At 34.8% G+C, this 15,442-nt stretch overlaps 2 protein-coding genes and 1 long non-coding RNA gene across 4 annotated transcripts; 2 read left to right on the top strand and 1 right to left on the bottom strand.

Moving 5' to 3' along the window:
• Positions 1-674: 674 nt before the first annotated feature.
• Positions 675-5,214, top strand: LOC110783313 (protein DYAD-like). 2 transcript variants are annotated; one of them, XM_056835624.1, is made up of 7 exons: positions 675-1,204; positions 1,304-1,400; positions 1,500-2,098; positions 2,244-2,627; positions 2,883-2,976; positions 3,463-3,546; positions 3,907-5,214. In XM_056835624.1, exons 2-7 carry the CDS (start codon positions 1,311-1,313, stop codon positions 4,519-4,521), a joined length of 1,866 nt encoding a protein of 621 aa, XP_056691602.1. In that variant the 5' UTR covers positions 675-1,204; positions 1,304-1,310; the 3' UTR covers positions 4,522-5,214. The 2 variants fall into 2 exon arrangements, with proteins under 2 accessions (XP_056691602.1, XP_021843368.2); XM_021987676.2 differs by having other exon boundaries at positions 675-1,400.
• A 1,043-nt stretch (positions 5,215-6,257) lies between these two features.
• On the top strand, positions 6,258-7,976 carry LOC110783409 (putative pentatricopeptide repeat-containing protein At3g16710, mitochondrial). The gene has a single exon (XM_021987777.2). It carries the CDS (start codon positions 6,258-6,260, stop codon positions 7,974-7,976), a length of 1,719 nt encoding a protein of 572 aa, XP_021843469.2.
• Positions 7,977-10,539: 2,563 nt separating this feature from the next.
• On the bottom strand, positions 10,540-13,753 carry LOC130467192 (uncharacterized). Its single transcript, XR_008927340.1, has 3 exons — positions 13,638-13,753; positions 12,765-12,890; positions 10,540-12,282 (listed from the first exon to the last, which is right to left on the bottom strand). It is a non-coding gene; the product is annotated as an uncharacterized lncRNA (long non-coding RNA).
• Positions 13,754-15,442: the final 1,689 nt, after the last annotated feature.

The following is a 15,442-nucleotide window of genomic DNA, read 5'->3' as shown; positions in this document are numbered from 1 at the left end:
CACTACAAAGCACACTAAATTCAGTAAAATTAGGCTTAGACACGACGACCCTACTCGGTCCAACACGATGGCATGTGGGTTTGGGCCCTATCTTAAAATTTCTGGCTCGGCATGCAAAGTTGGTTTGCATGGACAGAGCCCGTTCAGGCCATGACCCATGGGCCTGGCGTGAAGCCTCCCGACATACAACCATCTTTACTTGGATGTACACAAAATAACCTTGATGTAATAATTCGGGGCATCGCCCGACCCGAAAAACTAGTTCTCATATCTACTCTCATATAATCCCACCACGAACTAGTGTCATATATTTTTTTTAATGCACGAATTTTCTAACTCTTTATTTGAAATATATTGTTCAGTTTACGTGTTATCATTTTTTATAATTCAAACCCACTTATAATTAGGGGTGGCAATTCGAGGAAATGAGTCTGGTTCGGGCTTGGTTACAGGTCCATTTCTAATTGTGTCCATAAATAATAGAAATAATGTAAAAATTGATGTCAATACATAATGTGGTAAATGAGTCAAATTCGGGGCGCATTCAGGTTACTCGGGTTCGTTCATTTCAAATCAGTTTTCGATTTCTCTCAGTAACTACAGGTCAAGTTCGAGTCAGTCTACCAAATTGGATAATATATTGCTAGCTCTACTTATAATAATAAGCCAAAACATCAAACCATTTTACTAACCCTAACAAGATTAATTCACTAGAAATCATTTCTTAGAGGCCAAATAAAATAAAATCGTCATCATTATTTTTCATCATCATTATTTTTTTCACCCATGTAAACACACACAAACACATACACGCACAAACACACCAACAAAATCTGATTTTTTTTTTTTAATTTTTTTAAATTTTTTTGCACCAATCCCAATGCACCAACATTCTGTTATGTCCCCTCCTTGATTCTGTTAAAAAACCCTCACGCGCATTTGTTCAACCGCTTTTAGTTACACGCGCCTCACTCAAACATAAACCCTCCTTAAACCCCTTTGCGCGTGTAACAAACTCGCAGTTTCAACCTTTCTCAAACACTTTCTCTCTCCATTTTTCTTTCATGTCCAAAAACCTCCCCCCACAAAACGAACTTTGATTCCTTTTCAGCATAAAATCATAAATCCTCGTTTTTGGCCCAGAATTGTATTAATCTTTGATTTTCTTTTATACATTTTTTTTGGTTTTACTCTGTTTTTTCTGGTAATTTCTACTCTATTTTCGTTAATTTCACCATTTTCCCCCTTGTTTTTGAGCTTCGTTTTCAGAATTTGAGTTTGAATTTATGAATGTGATTTCCAGTTTTAAGATGGAGATTGAAATGGGATCTATTTTCAAGCTTGATCGTCACTCTAACGCTAAACTTCCAGCTGCATTGAGCTCAATCAAAGCTGTTTTCGTAAGTTTTTTTGCTCAAATTTCGTGATATTATTGAACTGGGATTTTCTACTTCATCGATTACTTATCTGGGTTTTTTTTGTATTATTTTGGTTTTCAGGTGAATCATAAGAGTGATGTTGATGTAACAGTAGTATTTCCGAGTATTCAATCTATTGAAAGTTTCTTCAAAAATCTGGGAAAAAACGGGTTAATGCAGCCAAATTTGGATGAACATTGTGTAATGGGTTTGAATTTGGCTAAGAAATTACTCACCCAGAATATTCCATTTGCTGAATTTGTTGCTCAAAGAGGAAATCGAAGTTTCTGGGTTCATGACGTTCATGATGATGATGATGATGACGATGATGGCCATCACCAAGCGTCGAATGGTGGGTTGGAAATCAAATGGGAAAAGCGTCGTAGAACTACAACTTACGGAAGAGCAGAGCGTCAAAAATCGATGTCGACCGTACTGCCATGTGAGCTCAAAGGAAAAGCTCCAATGGCGGATGAGGAAGAAGAAGAAAAAGAAGACGATGAAGATCAAGGCGATGAAAATGAAGATGAGAAGGTTCCAGAAAAATCAAGAGCTCTTCGAAAGCGAAAATGTCGATTTAAACGGGTGGGATATAGCGAGAAGAAGAAGAAGATGCAGATTAAGACAGTTCCTGAAAAAAAGAAGTTCAAAGATTCCCAGCATAGATGGACTGTTGAAAGGTACAATTAATCAAAAACTTTGTGTTTTGTTTGATTATATTAATCTTTTTCTGTACTTTCTGGAATTTATTTTGTTGTACTTGAATATTCATACTCAATCTGGTTTTTGTCAATGTACTTGATTTTTTGTTTGTTTTCAATGAAGGTACAAGTTAGCAGAAAAGAACATGTTAAAGATCTTGAAGGAACAAGGGTCAGGACCCGGGAACCCGATTTTACGGCCCGACTTGAGGTCCGAGGCCCGGAAACTGATAGGCGATACCGGGTTATTGGATCATCTGCTTAAGCATATGGCAGGGAAGTTGGCTCCTGGTGGGAAGGAAAGGTTCAGACGCCGGCATAACCCGGAAGGTGCAATGGAGTATTGGCTTGAGAGTGCTGATTTGATCGAGGCCCGGAAACAAGCCGGTGTTGTTGACCCGTATTGGGTTCCGCCTCCGGGCTGGAAACCCGGGGATTGCCCGAACCAAGACCCGGTCTGTGCAATACAGCTAAAGGAACTTAAGGATGAAATTGCTGACATGAAGAGGTATAAAAATGAATTGATTAGCTATGTTACCCGGGCTCGGATACCATATCGGACATGGGTACGGGTCGTACCAAAATGAAATGTCGAAGTGTCCATACCCATGTCCGGGTGTCGAAGATCCGACACGGGTATTTGAGGTAAAATGAAGAGTTTGGGTAACATAATTGATTAGTGATGAAAGTTGTACTAAATGTTTTGTTTTGATGCAATTTTCATGTGAATTTGTATCTGAATTCTGATTTTGTAAATGAGCAGAGAGATGCAAAAGCTGGGATGCAAGGGAAAAGTAACAAATCAGGCATTAATTGATGATCCAATAAGTTTGGATGAATCAATAAAGTCACTAAAGGTATATTATGATCAATCAGTTAATTAAACTTGATTAATTAAGATTCATGTGTTTTGTGTAGAAGAATAATATAGTAAGATATTATTGTAATTGATCTGGAGATAATACCAAGGTTTTATCTTGATTTGATCTCCAGTTTCTTTGTATCCTAGGAATGTATAATCTTTGTACTCTTGTATAGGAGTATTATCTTGGTATGATCTTATTCTCCTTACCTAGGATAGTTTATTACATACATAATTAGTCTTAGCACTTGTACTATATATATACTCTAGTATTCCTAAGAACCGTGTACCTTTCCTTATTCCAAAAAAAAAAAAAAAAATGAATAAAGTAATTCTTCCAACATTTCATTTTGATTCTTTTAATTTCTTTGTATGGCTTGTATCTAATTAGTTCTTAATCATGCACTATAAACAAATTGCTGAAATTAGTGCTTAAAAATCAGGTATTAACAGAAGTTTAATACTTTAATGTTCATAGCAGGCATCACAGGCTGAGCTAATGAAGAGGAAAGACCTTATTGAGAAATTTTTGTTGGAAATCTCCGACACCTTTTCTGGAATGGAGGTACTAATTAAACTACCATTCCTAATTACTTTATTGTTTCATTAATGAAATACTAGTAATCATCTGATTAAGAAGTTCAGAATGTGCATTTCATCCTATGTTACCCGAATTCGGATACCAATATCACACACGGGTACGTTTCCAAGTGTCCGACACAACTATGTTGTGCAAAAATTGCATAATTTTAGTCCAAAATGAAGTGTTCATACCTATGTCCGAGTGTCGATGACCTGACATAGGTATTTGATGTAAAATGAAGAGTCCGACCGGCTAACAGAGATTTCATCAATTGGTGTTGTACAGAAGATGTTATCTTAATGTGGGATTTCAGAAGTTAAATGTTCAAAATTTATGTTGCAGGAAGATATAGGGATGCTACAGGAAACAATAGCAGAAGAAAAGGAGGGTGAACATCAGCTCTTTGAAGAAGAAGCAAACAAGGGTAAAACAAATGATGCAGTAAACAAAGATGAAATCTTGGAGGACAAACAGGAACAAGAAATGATCACACAGTCCCAGAAATTAAGGGCACTATCCCTTAAAACATCATCAGAAACTACAGAAAACAAGGAAAACAGGAAACAAACTCTCAAAAGTAGTAGTTTCAGAATCTGTAAACCTCAGGGAACATTTCTTTGGCCTTCTCAAATGGTGTCTTCTTCTTCTTCTGCATCTTCCTCACAAGTTTTGGTTCACCTTGAAGATCTTTTAGGGTACCCTACACCACCATCTGTTTCTTCTTCATCCTCTTGTAGGTCACCTAGGGTACCCTACAAGCCACTATCACCGGTTCAAGTGAAAAGGCCAATCGCGTCAAGGGCTGCTCTGACTCTGAACTTCTCTGTTGCTAACATCAGAGGTTCTGCTACAATTGACAGCATTTGTAGTCCTACTGCTACTACTGTTACTGGGTGTAGTAGTGTTCATTCTTTTGTTCCTGATCTCAATGAAATCCCACACTCTTCCTACACTTGATTATGGGTAATCCTTATTATCCTGGTTAGTTCATTACCACACTCTTCCTAGACTTGATTAAGGGTAATCCTTTTCCGGGTTAGTTCATTACAAGTTTACCACACTCTTCCTAGACTTGATTAAGGGTAATCCTTTTCCGGGTTAGTTTCATTACCACACTCTTACTACACTTGATTTAGGGTAATTCTTATTATCCTGGTTAGTTCATTACCATGTTGGTTGTCATGTTGGTAAAGAAAAAAAAGGTCCTAACTTTAGGTTAAAAAGTCATTAATTCACTAATAATGTCTTAGACAATTGGTTAAGATTTGATTTTTGGAAAGAAAGATGGTTTTATACACCTATTATATGATTGTAGTTACATACATTTTTGGGGCTTGGATTTGAACAATCTGGGAAATGTGGCTAGCTGGAAGTTGGCTGCTGGTGGAGCTGGTTGTTGTTCCTCCCGGTCGCGGTGGTTGGGGTGTCGTGGCGAGGCGGCTGGTGATTCGGGGTTTGACCAAGAGGCCATAGGCAGTTGAAGAGTTTTATGTTGATTTCAAGTTGTTATAGTATGAGAAACCTCATTGTATGATCAACTCACTTGAATGAAACTATAGAAATTGAAATGAAATATATACTTATACTCCTTTGTGATTATGTTTAATTTGATCACATTCTTCTTTCATAATCTAAATCTATTCTTAACAATCTTATCCCTAATTGTTGCTTTAAAAAATTATATAGCATATTATTAATTATTGTAACATGGAGAAGTGCTATGTTAGGCTAATTAGCATTTTAATTGATTCTCAATCTTTTTTCTTGATCAATTTTACCACAATTTATCTATATGTTCAACTCCACAATGAATCCTCTAGAGTAGAGCTTACATTTGTTCATTTATGATTTTTTCGAGTTGAACCGGACTCGCTCTCTACTATTCATCTTTAGGTATGAAGATTTAAAATGCTAAACATCTAATTAATAACATAAAACGTACACAACCACGACTTTTCCCACAAAAGTTATTCCCTACGTATACTATAGTATGAGAAATCTCGTTTTATGGTTCACTTGAATGAAAGCACAGAAATTCAATTTTATGGTTCGCTTTTGTATTTCCCTTGTAATTATGTTTTATTTGATCATAGGAGTACGTGCTATTATTTGATCTTAATATTTTATTATCGTAGCCGTCTGCTACCCCTATAATCCTACTAAATGACTAATCACTCCACCTAGTTCGGTTAATGATGATCAACTCTAATAATTCTCATCCTATTAAGTGTACGCTTGACAAAATAAGTTCACCTAATCGTCAGTCAATGGTTTCTAAACGTCAAGTGACTTGTACGTGACCAAATTGAACAAGTCATCCAATACAATCTCTATCAAGCACCAACAACACAAGTGAGTCTTATTGGTACTAATTTATTACTAGTACGGAGTATCAAATTGATCAATACAAATACACTAATTTAGTACTCCGTACTAGTATCAAATTGATCAATACCAATACGAGTCATTTTCGTCCTTTTAAATACAAATCAATTTTAACCTATACTGTTCATTTTAAATATAAGCTACTTTTGACATAAATTTTATCGGGTGACCCTGAATTATTAGAAGTCTTTGTTTAAAAAATCTTCTATGATTATGATCAACCGTTCTAGTAGGAAAAAACGGTTACTAACTATGGTAGTGGTAATGGTATACTTGAACCACCGTGACTGAAACTTCTAGTACCATACATGAAATTACGCGCCTCCATTTTCTCTCTCCTCCTCCTCCCCCATCACCACCGCATCCACCACCGCCGACAAATCCCACAACTCTCTTTCCCTCTCTTCTTTTCATCAACCGCTGAGCTCAAACCAAACCACCCAACTCCCCATAAAATCTCCCTATCATACCCAAATGAATTCATCCCTCAATTTTTTTCCCTCGCAAAAACCCTATTTCAAAACCCTAGAAACTTCAAAGCCCTATCCCAATTGGATTCTCTTCTATCCCATTCCCAATCCTTCGATTCTGTTACTTCAGTTGCCATTATTGAGGGTCTCTGCCAATTGAAGAAGCTCAATCGAGCAAAAAACTTGTTCTTGCATTTGAAGGACAATTTGAAGGTGAACCCTTATTTCGCATTTAGTTTAGTGTTTGATTGTTTGGTTAAAGATGGGAAATTAGACGATGTTGAGGTTCAATGGGGTGAAATTAGCAATGGGTATGGAATTAATTTATCTGATTATGTGATTTATGTATCTAAATGTGGCGATTTGGATGAAATTAAGAAGGTTTGTGACAGAGTTTTGATGGGTAGTAGGGTTTTAGAGAGACAAAGTTATGTGGCTTTAATTGGGGTTTTGTGTAGGTATAATGAAGGATCAATGGCGAAATTGTTGCTTCATGAAATGTACTGTAGGGGTTTTAACATTGATGATGTTACCTACATTGTGATATTTCAATGTTTATGTAGAAATGGGGATTTAAATGCAGCTGATTGGGAACTTAGGAAAATGATTACAGCAGGTTTTGATGTTGATATGTGTATATATGAAAGCTTCATGCATGGATTATGTAAAAATGGGAAGTTCAAGGAGGCAAAGAAGTTGTTTGACAAGTTGATGAAGAGAGATTGCTTCACTGGTTCTTCTAAACCCGAGTTCTTGAAAAAAGGGAGAAGGGTGGTTTTTCAGCTGAATTATAACGGCGAATTTCCTGAAATAATGGTATATGAGATGTATATTCGATCTTTATGTGTTGTAGGAAAGCTTGATGATGCAGAAGTGTTGTTGAAGAAGATGATGAAAAAAAGTTCCATGGCACAGGTTTGTGTATACGGATCTTTCATCAACGCGCTGTTTAGGAATGGTAGGGAAGAAGATGCACTAAAGTTCTTCCATGTTGAGTGCAAGAAAGGGCTTGTTTGCTCTAATCAGCTTGCTAGATACATGTTTTTCCAGTATTGTGAGAAGGATAGAGTTGATGATGCTACGAAGTTTTTCAATATAAGAACAGTCTCATCATGTAAAGATGGTTGTGGGCCTGGTCGGGTTGGGTCGGGCCAAAACAGGGCCCGTATCAACCCTGTTGCTGATTGTAATTGTTTGTTGGGTAGTCTATGGAGTGTTGGGAGGATATTGGAAGCAGAGAAGTATTTTGAGTTGATGAAGAATGGGGAATTGGCACCTCCAAATTTAGCAACATACAGAGTTATGGTTTGCGGATTCTGCAACAATGGTGATATAAGAAAAGCACTTGATATATTTGAAGAAATGTTGATAAATAATATCACTATAGATAGGTTCATATGTGAAGCTGTTCTTACTTCACTCTGCAAACAAGGGTGGTTTGTAGAAGCATATAAATACCTTGATACCATGTCCAGAAATGGGTCTGCGGTTTCTTATACAGTGTGGAAAAGGGTGTTTTACTCGTTGATTGACGATAGAGATCGGCTCTTTCATTAGAGTTAGGTAAGGAATGACAAAATGGTAAGGTTTAGATCTTAACTCTGGTGCGTATTATTCTTGGCTTGAGGTATATAACTGTATATATGACCATAGTCAATTGTCATTGTCATTTAGATCATGGTTACTATCCAATATAACAGTCTTATGTCTGTTGCCAATTTGTGATAACTGAGTTTTAACTATTTTTATTTACAGGAAAATCAAATTGGGTGGTTGATTGTCTAGCATGTATTCTTTGTAAAACTGTATGATAGTTTCTACACTCAGAATCACACTTCATGAAGTAATCTGTTTGTTATATACTACATTTGGTTGTTTGTTGCTCTTGAGTTTAATTATATTTTATCATGGACAGAGAATTTTACTTGAAAAAATGAATGCTTTCTTTGCTTTTGTAATACGAACATGTTTTAGTGAATAACTTGCTGAATTATTAGCATGGATTGGTTGATTGGTTTGTAATTATCACAAAAGAGGGTTGTGACTATCATACAGCAAGTCCATTCCTACTCCTAAATGCAGTTTATACCTTGGTAACTTTGGTATGTGTATTGATAATTTGATGTATGGTAAACTTCGGCTTATGACATGTAAAGATGGATGCCTGGCCCGAGACCTGATCCGATAAGCCCGGCCCAATAGGGACACAAAGTCATGGGACGGGCTTGGGCTGCTTGTTTGGAAAAGCAAGACAAGGCCCAAAAAACATGCTGGACCGGCGGCACGAGGCCCCATGGACATGGGCTCCACTTTTGAAACTTCCGGCTCGGCCGACGGGGAAAGGCCCGACCGACCCGAAACCCGTCCGGCCTACAGCGATCTTTAGACATACTCCATCATTGTGTTATTTGTCCCTTGTGTTGTGTGTTTAATCATAGATGCACTAAAGTTATCTTTGCTCAAAAGGTGTACATGGTTGAGAAACTTGGTGATCTAGTTGGTTAGTTCAAACTCTTAATCTAAAGGGGGAAAGGATAAACAGGGAAACTATTTTACCTGCTTTTTTCCAAATTCTTTTGATATTTTTGTGAAAATGATTGGAAATTCGTTATATATGACCATTGTCATTCAAACAGTTATCATCTTTGCTATCCAAGATTTAGTTTCATGCAGGTAAGTGTTAAGATCTTCTGTTATTCTGCTGACCAGCCAAACATTCAGTTCATCAAATGGTGCAGCCATGCAGGTAACCCTCGACAAATTCATACCATTTCCATTGCGCAATTTAGAAGGTGGACCGTGGTGCACACAGAACATGGTGCACCTTAAGAACACTAGTATATAATTAAAAGAACATCTGGTTGCTCTATTCCTGAGAGAAAATGCAGTTAGTTGTTCTAGAACTGCAAATTGTATCACGTGTATGATGTATGTATGTCGTTTCTATTCGAATAAGCTTATTAAAGCTTTGTTCTCTTCACCTCATCTGGTCTAATTTTTCTAGTTTCTGATCTGGTATGATATGAATGTTTTCTGATGTAAGTGTTAGATTCTTGTGCTTCGTGTTACTCTGGTATAAAGATTGCTATGGGCCGGGCCTGAATTAAGTAAAATTAGGCTTACAAAAAATGGCCTTACCCGACCCAACATGACAGCATGTGGGCCTGAGCCCTATTTTGAAAATTTCAATCTTTACTCTGGTACTACGGTATTACTCGAGTTATAGGTTGTACCGTCTTTCATCAATCGCTAACTGCTATACCCAGGTACAGCCAGCTCTGGCTGTACCCCCAAAAATGACGCGCTCATATTGGAATTGTTTGTTCATTCTTGTCGACTGTTTGTTCTTTTTTATTGTACTGTTTGTTCATTCTTATTGTACTGTTTGTTCTTTCTTGTTGTACTGTTTGTTCTTTCATGTTGTTTTTTAAATTTATCATCAAATTTTCATAATTGTTGTATTTTTTGTTCTTTCTTCTGGAATTTTATGTTCTTTTTTATATTGTTTGTTCTTTCTTGTTTATTTGTTTGTTTATAATAATCATATGGTTAATGTTCATAATTAAACTCTTCATTAATCTTTTATTCTTTCTTTTTGTATTGTTTGTTCTTTCTTGTTGTACTGTTTGTTCTTTCTTGTTGTTTTTTAAATTCATTCATCAAACTTATTGTTGTATCGTTTGTTCTTTCATGTTGGCTTTAAAATTCATCATAAAATTGTTCATAATTGTTGTACTGTTTGTTCTTTTTTCTGGAATTTTATATTCTTTTTTATACTGTTTGTTCTTTTTTGTTGAATTATTTGTTCTTTCTTGTTTATTTGTTTGTTCACAATAAATATATGGTTAATGATCATAATGAAATTGTTCACTTCATTGGTCTTTTATGTTTTTACAAGCGCCTATATTGTTTATTTCCAAATAAATAAATAAATGTTCATTTCCAAAATAGTAAATGTTCATTCCAAATAAATAAATAAATGTTCATTTCCGAAATAGTAAATGTTCATTTCCGAAATAGTAAATGTTCATTTTTGTAGTTTATTTCCAAATAAATAATTAAATAAATGTTCATTTCCAAAATAGTAAATGTTCATTCCAAATAAATAAATAAATGTTCATTTCCAAAATAGTAAATGTTCATTCCAAATAAATAAATAATTGTTCATTTCCGAAATAGTAAATGTTCATTTTTGTACCAATATATTAATGTTCATTTTAAACAACATAAAACGACATCGTTTTGGATGGGGGTACAGCCAGCTTTGACTGTACCCGGGTATAGCCAAAAATTTGCGGTCTTTCATGACCTCCATTGATAAGATGGGCTTTGAGATTGAGTCTAAGCCCTAACTGAGAGAGATCAACTCAAGAAGTAACCCCCTTGGATCTCCCAAAAAGAAAAAATACAAAGGTATGGAATATATCCAACAATTTTGACAAAAAGTATTTTCATGAACCAAATTATATCGGGAAAAATAGATTAATTCAATTAAATATTTTTGACAAGTTTGGAGAATCATGACTAGCTTCATGTAGCTAGACCAAACCATAAAAATAAAAAATAAAAAAACAACACATCAATGTAAAAACACTCAAGAAAATAAAACCAAACAAAGGCATGGCATAGTGAGTAGCAGTCAACCAACACACTGCCCCAAACTTCAAATCATAATACAAATAACATTTTTTTTTTAATCACTTAAAAATAAGCTCTACTGAACTAAAACATATCACAGGTTAACCAGCATAACAACGTAGGTTTTCGATCGAGCTACTTCCAATCATTTCGCAGGTGAGTTATCCACCAACTTAAAAATAGAAGGAAATTCATCTTGATATGATGTAGACCTGGTTATTGGACAGGGTAGTCCAATGGATATAGGGTTAGGGTCAAGTTAATAGGGCTTTTATTGGGCAGGGCTCTTATTAGACAGGGCCTCTATTGGACAGGGTCATTATAGGGTCAAACTTATACTACAATTATTTTGAAAATTAAAATAGTAATGATACAAAAAATTACGTGTATAGCTTCGTATTTACTTGTACTTGCACATGGCTCTTTTGTTTTTCATTTTTCATTACTCGTTTATTGACCCGCCCACTAATGACCCGCTATTGACCAGCGACCCGCTTTTGACCCGCCCATTATCGTCCCGCTAAAAATGACACTTTTAATACCCGATCCTCTTTTGACCTGCACCAACCCTGACCCGCCCCGCCCGATAACCAGGTCTAATATGATGTCGTAGAGCTGAACTTTAGACAATTATTATTTTTTACAAACGCCTCCTGTTAAAGAGTTTGAACACTTTAATTTGTTACAACATTTCCCGTCCGTAATTCCACACTTTTCGCCTTCCCACCTGCAGGTTTGTGTAAAGTCTGCAATATTTGTTTCAAAATATGAACAACATTAGATCATCTCCATGTTTTATTTTTATTTTTTATTTATAACACCTTTTAAGTGTATGTATTTTCAAACTTTTATATAAGGCGGTCTTACACAAAAGACCGTCTTGGTGCAATATAAGTTAAGTAATGTAATCAATTAGTTAAGCACTGGAACTAATTAGTTAAGCAATGAAACTAATTAGTTAAGCAATGAAACCAATTAGTTAAGCAATGAAAGTGGTCTTTCCGGTAAGACGGTCTTACACAAAAATTGCCGGTATTTATTTACCACCTTATAAAAAATAGTTTCATTTCCTTCAAAAAAATAAAATAAAATTATAGTTTCATATTCAATGCTTTAATTTTATGAAACGTTTTGCATTCAAAACTTTTTAACGGATTACATCCAATTTTCCGTCCACGTAGACCTCATTGGTGAAATATACTCCGTAAATACAAAAACCTGAAACCTGTAAGGTGGTAAATAAATAAATAAATCTGAAAATTACAAAGTGGTAGATAAATACTCCGTAGTACATATCAAAAGTATAATAGTTACTTCGTACTCCCTCCGTCCCGGAATACTCGACCCGGTTTGACCGGCACAGAGTTTAAGGGACTTGAATTGACTTATTTAATTTAATAGGTAGTAGTTGATATTGGGGTATTATTATAATGTGGTTAGTGGGAAATGTGTAAAGGGGTGGGGTTGGGGGAGAGTAGGGGTTGAATTTTTAATTATTTTTTATATGGAGTAGGGGGTAGGTGGGTTAATAGGGGCGGAGTGAGAAATAATATAATATTGTTAGAATATTTCCATTTTTAGAAACATGTCAAGTATTAAGGGACGGCCCAATAAGAAAAACAGGTCAAGTATTCCGGGACGGAGGGAGTATATTTCATAGGGAGACATTGAAAAGTCAAAAAAATCCTTATTAAAATGATAAATTACCTCGGTCACATTTCTTATCCTTTATTCGATGGATTCCGCATCTAGAACCTGAGCAACAATACCTACCTATTCCACAACTTTCACCCCAAGCTGTGCATCCTAAGGCATTTCCAGCAAATATTTGCACTACAAAAGACATGATAATAAGTAAATAACAAATCATATACTTCATCCGTTTTACAAATATCACACCGTGTTGACTTTTACACTATTTATGTTGTGCCTTTGACCATCTTTTGTAAAATATACGTTAAAATGTAATCATGTAGGATCTTATTAGATTCGTATCGATATATTCTTTCTAAATATTAACTTTTTTATAATTTTTGCTTATATATAATTCGAGAAATAACAAGTCAAAGTCATGTATTGAGAAGCGTGAAGTCAACGTGGTGAAATATTTCCGGAACGGAGGAAGTATACTGAATTTAAGCATTATATTGACAAACCTGAACTAAATGCCACACCACAAAGACACAAAGTACTACTTCCTAGCTCTGTTCCATAACGATGTTTTAGTTTCTGTTTTTTCACGTTTGTCAATGTGCATTTTATATCATTTTTATTTCTAATTACACAAATATTAAAAATTATAACTTTGAAATTCTTAAAATATTCACTGAGACGAATTAGATAAAACACCACATGGATATGATTTTTCTTATACATTGAAAGTATTTAGAAGATTCTACTTAATTGTTAATAATGTCAAAATTATAAATTGGACATCATTATGGAACAAAGGGAGTATTTGCACTAACATACTAAAATAATACTTCGTATAATACAAAATGTATGTTAATGTAGAAATGTTAATGCTTTTACTTGATGCTTATCAAAACCCAAAAAGAAAAAAGTATGGAAAATAGTTACCAATTGCAAGAATAAGGAGGATTGCCAACAAATTCTTCTTGCCATTCATTTTGGAAGATAAAAAAAATATCTAGTAATATTAACAATAATAATGTTTTTGATAATGTTTTTGATAATGTTTGTTGATATGTTCTTTGTTATGATTTCCAAACCTATTTATAGAGTTTTCCTTTTGATTCCTTTCAACTTTAGTCGAACACTAAATTAGCTGGCTTTCAGCAATTTTTTTTTTACTAAGCATTCCTAATTACTAATTAGTTTCGTTGATTCAATTCGCTGTCCAATTGCCTAGATTTTTTTTTTGGTAGGTAAGAAGGCAACTGACACGAGTCTCTTCACCATTCAGTTGTACGTACACCTGGTTATTGGACAAAGTAGTCCAATCAGTATAGGGTTAATGCCAGGTTAATAAGACTCCATCGTATTGAACATGTTTTATATTGGACAAGATTTTTATTAGACATGGTTAATATAGGTTTAAACTTCATTTTAAAAATTAAAATATTTATTATGATATAAAAATTACAAACTTTTCTATAAGGCGGTCTTACACAAAAGACCACCTTGGTATCATATAAGTTAAGCAATGGAACCAATTAGTTAAACATTTGGACTAATTAGTTAAGCACTGAAACCAATTAGTTAAGCAAAGAAATTAATCAGTTAAGCAATTGAATTAATTAATTAAGTAATGTAACCAATTAGTTAAGAAATTGAACCAATTAGTTAAGCTACAAAAGTGGTCTTTCCGGTAAGGCGGTCTTACACAAAAGTTGCCGTATAAAAATTACGTGTGTAGCTTCGTGGTCATTGGTCTATGAATTCGGCTGTCTCTTTTTTATGCAAATGCAAGTATTTATGCAAGTATTTGTGCACGCGATGTGTGCATGACATTTTATATACATATTGTAGTTTTAAACTATTACGTATGAGAATGTTAAATATTCGTTAAAATAATATTTATAAATATTATTAACATTAACAGGGATATTTCACAGTGCGGACACAAAAAAGTCAACCTCGATCATGTACGTGTTGGCTTATAGTAGAATGAATAGAGATTAATCAATCTTAATAAATAAAAAATAAAAGGGTATTATTGTTTTACAAAATGTGAAGAGTCTTTTATTATTTGTAAACCACGTTAGTATATATTTCAATATTATATATACTTCATTTTATTCCATAACAAATTAATTATCAATCATTAGCCAGATTTGACGGGATTGCCATGAATGAATCATGTTTGAGACTATGTATCCATTAATTGTCAACAAACAACAATTTGGAATTTTTTTGTTTTTGTTGTTGGTGTTAGCACCCGGTTCACCTTTAGGGTTAATCTGGATCCGGGGCGAGTTTTTGGTGGATAGGTTCCAGTCCTCTCTCAATTATTGTTGCGGAGGATGAACACGAGTCCTCCTTACCAAGTTCAACCCTAATCCCCAGTTCACCACTGAACCAACAGACAATTATTTGGATGACTACACAAGAACATCCTTCCATTATGCGATTGCGAATCATTTGGTTTGTTTCAAAGTTTGGGCCATTGTTAAGAATATAATCCACATATTCGTGTTGGACTAATTAGGAAGTAGAGGAAATTTGACTTACATACAGAGTATAAGATTGATGGATTACTCCATCTATCACTAATTGGTTTCAGAATGGAACCTTATTACTTATTAGACTTATATCGATGAGTTTATCACTGGCATTGTTGCGAGAAATCGCTCACTTAAAGGGTAGGGTTTTAGGGTTCATGATATGATGTTATTGTTACATACGTTGTGAGTTCAACAAAT

Source organism: Spinacia oleracea, chromosome 2 (genome assembly GCF_020520425.1).
Source record: "Spinacia oleracea cultivar Varoflay chromosome 2, BTI_SOV_V1, whole genome shotgun sequence".
NCBI classification, from domain to species: Eukaryota; Viridiplantae; Streptophyta; class Magnoliopsida; order Caryophyllales; family Amaranthaceae; genus Spinacia; species Spinacia oleracea.
The sequence above is the reverse complement of the archived record's forward strand: the minus strand, read 5'-3'. Positions and strand labels throughout refer to the sequence as shown.

Bases quoted from the DNA above. Each gene is read 5' to 3' on its own strand.
- LOC110783313 (XM_021987676.2), top strand. From the start codon at position 1,287: ATGAATGTGATTTCCAGTTTTAAGATGGAGATTGAAATGGGATCTATT. The intron at 2,977-3,462 runs GTATATTATGAT...TGTTCATAGCAG, and splicing joins AATCAATAAAGTCACTAAAG to GCATCACAGGCTGAGCTAAT. The intron at 3,547-3,906 runs GTACTAATTAAA...TTTATGTTGCAG, and splicing joins ACACCTTTTCTGGAATGGAG to GAAGATATAGGGATGCTACA.
- LOC110783409 (XM_021987777.2), top strand. From the start codon at position 6,258: ATGAAATTACGCGCCTCCATTTTCTCTCTCCTCCTCCTCCCCCATCAC.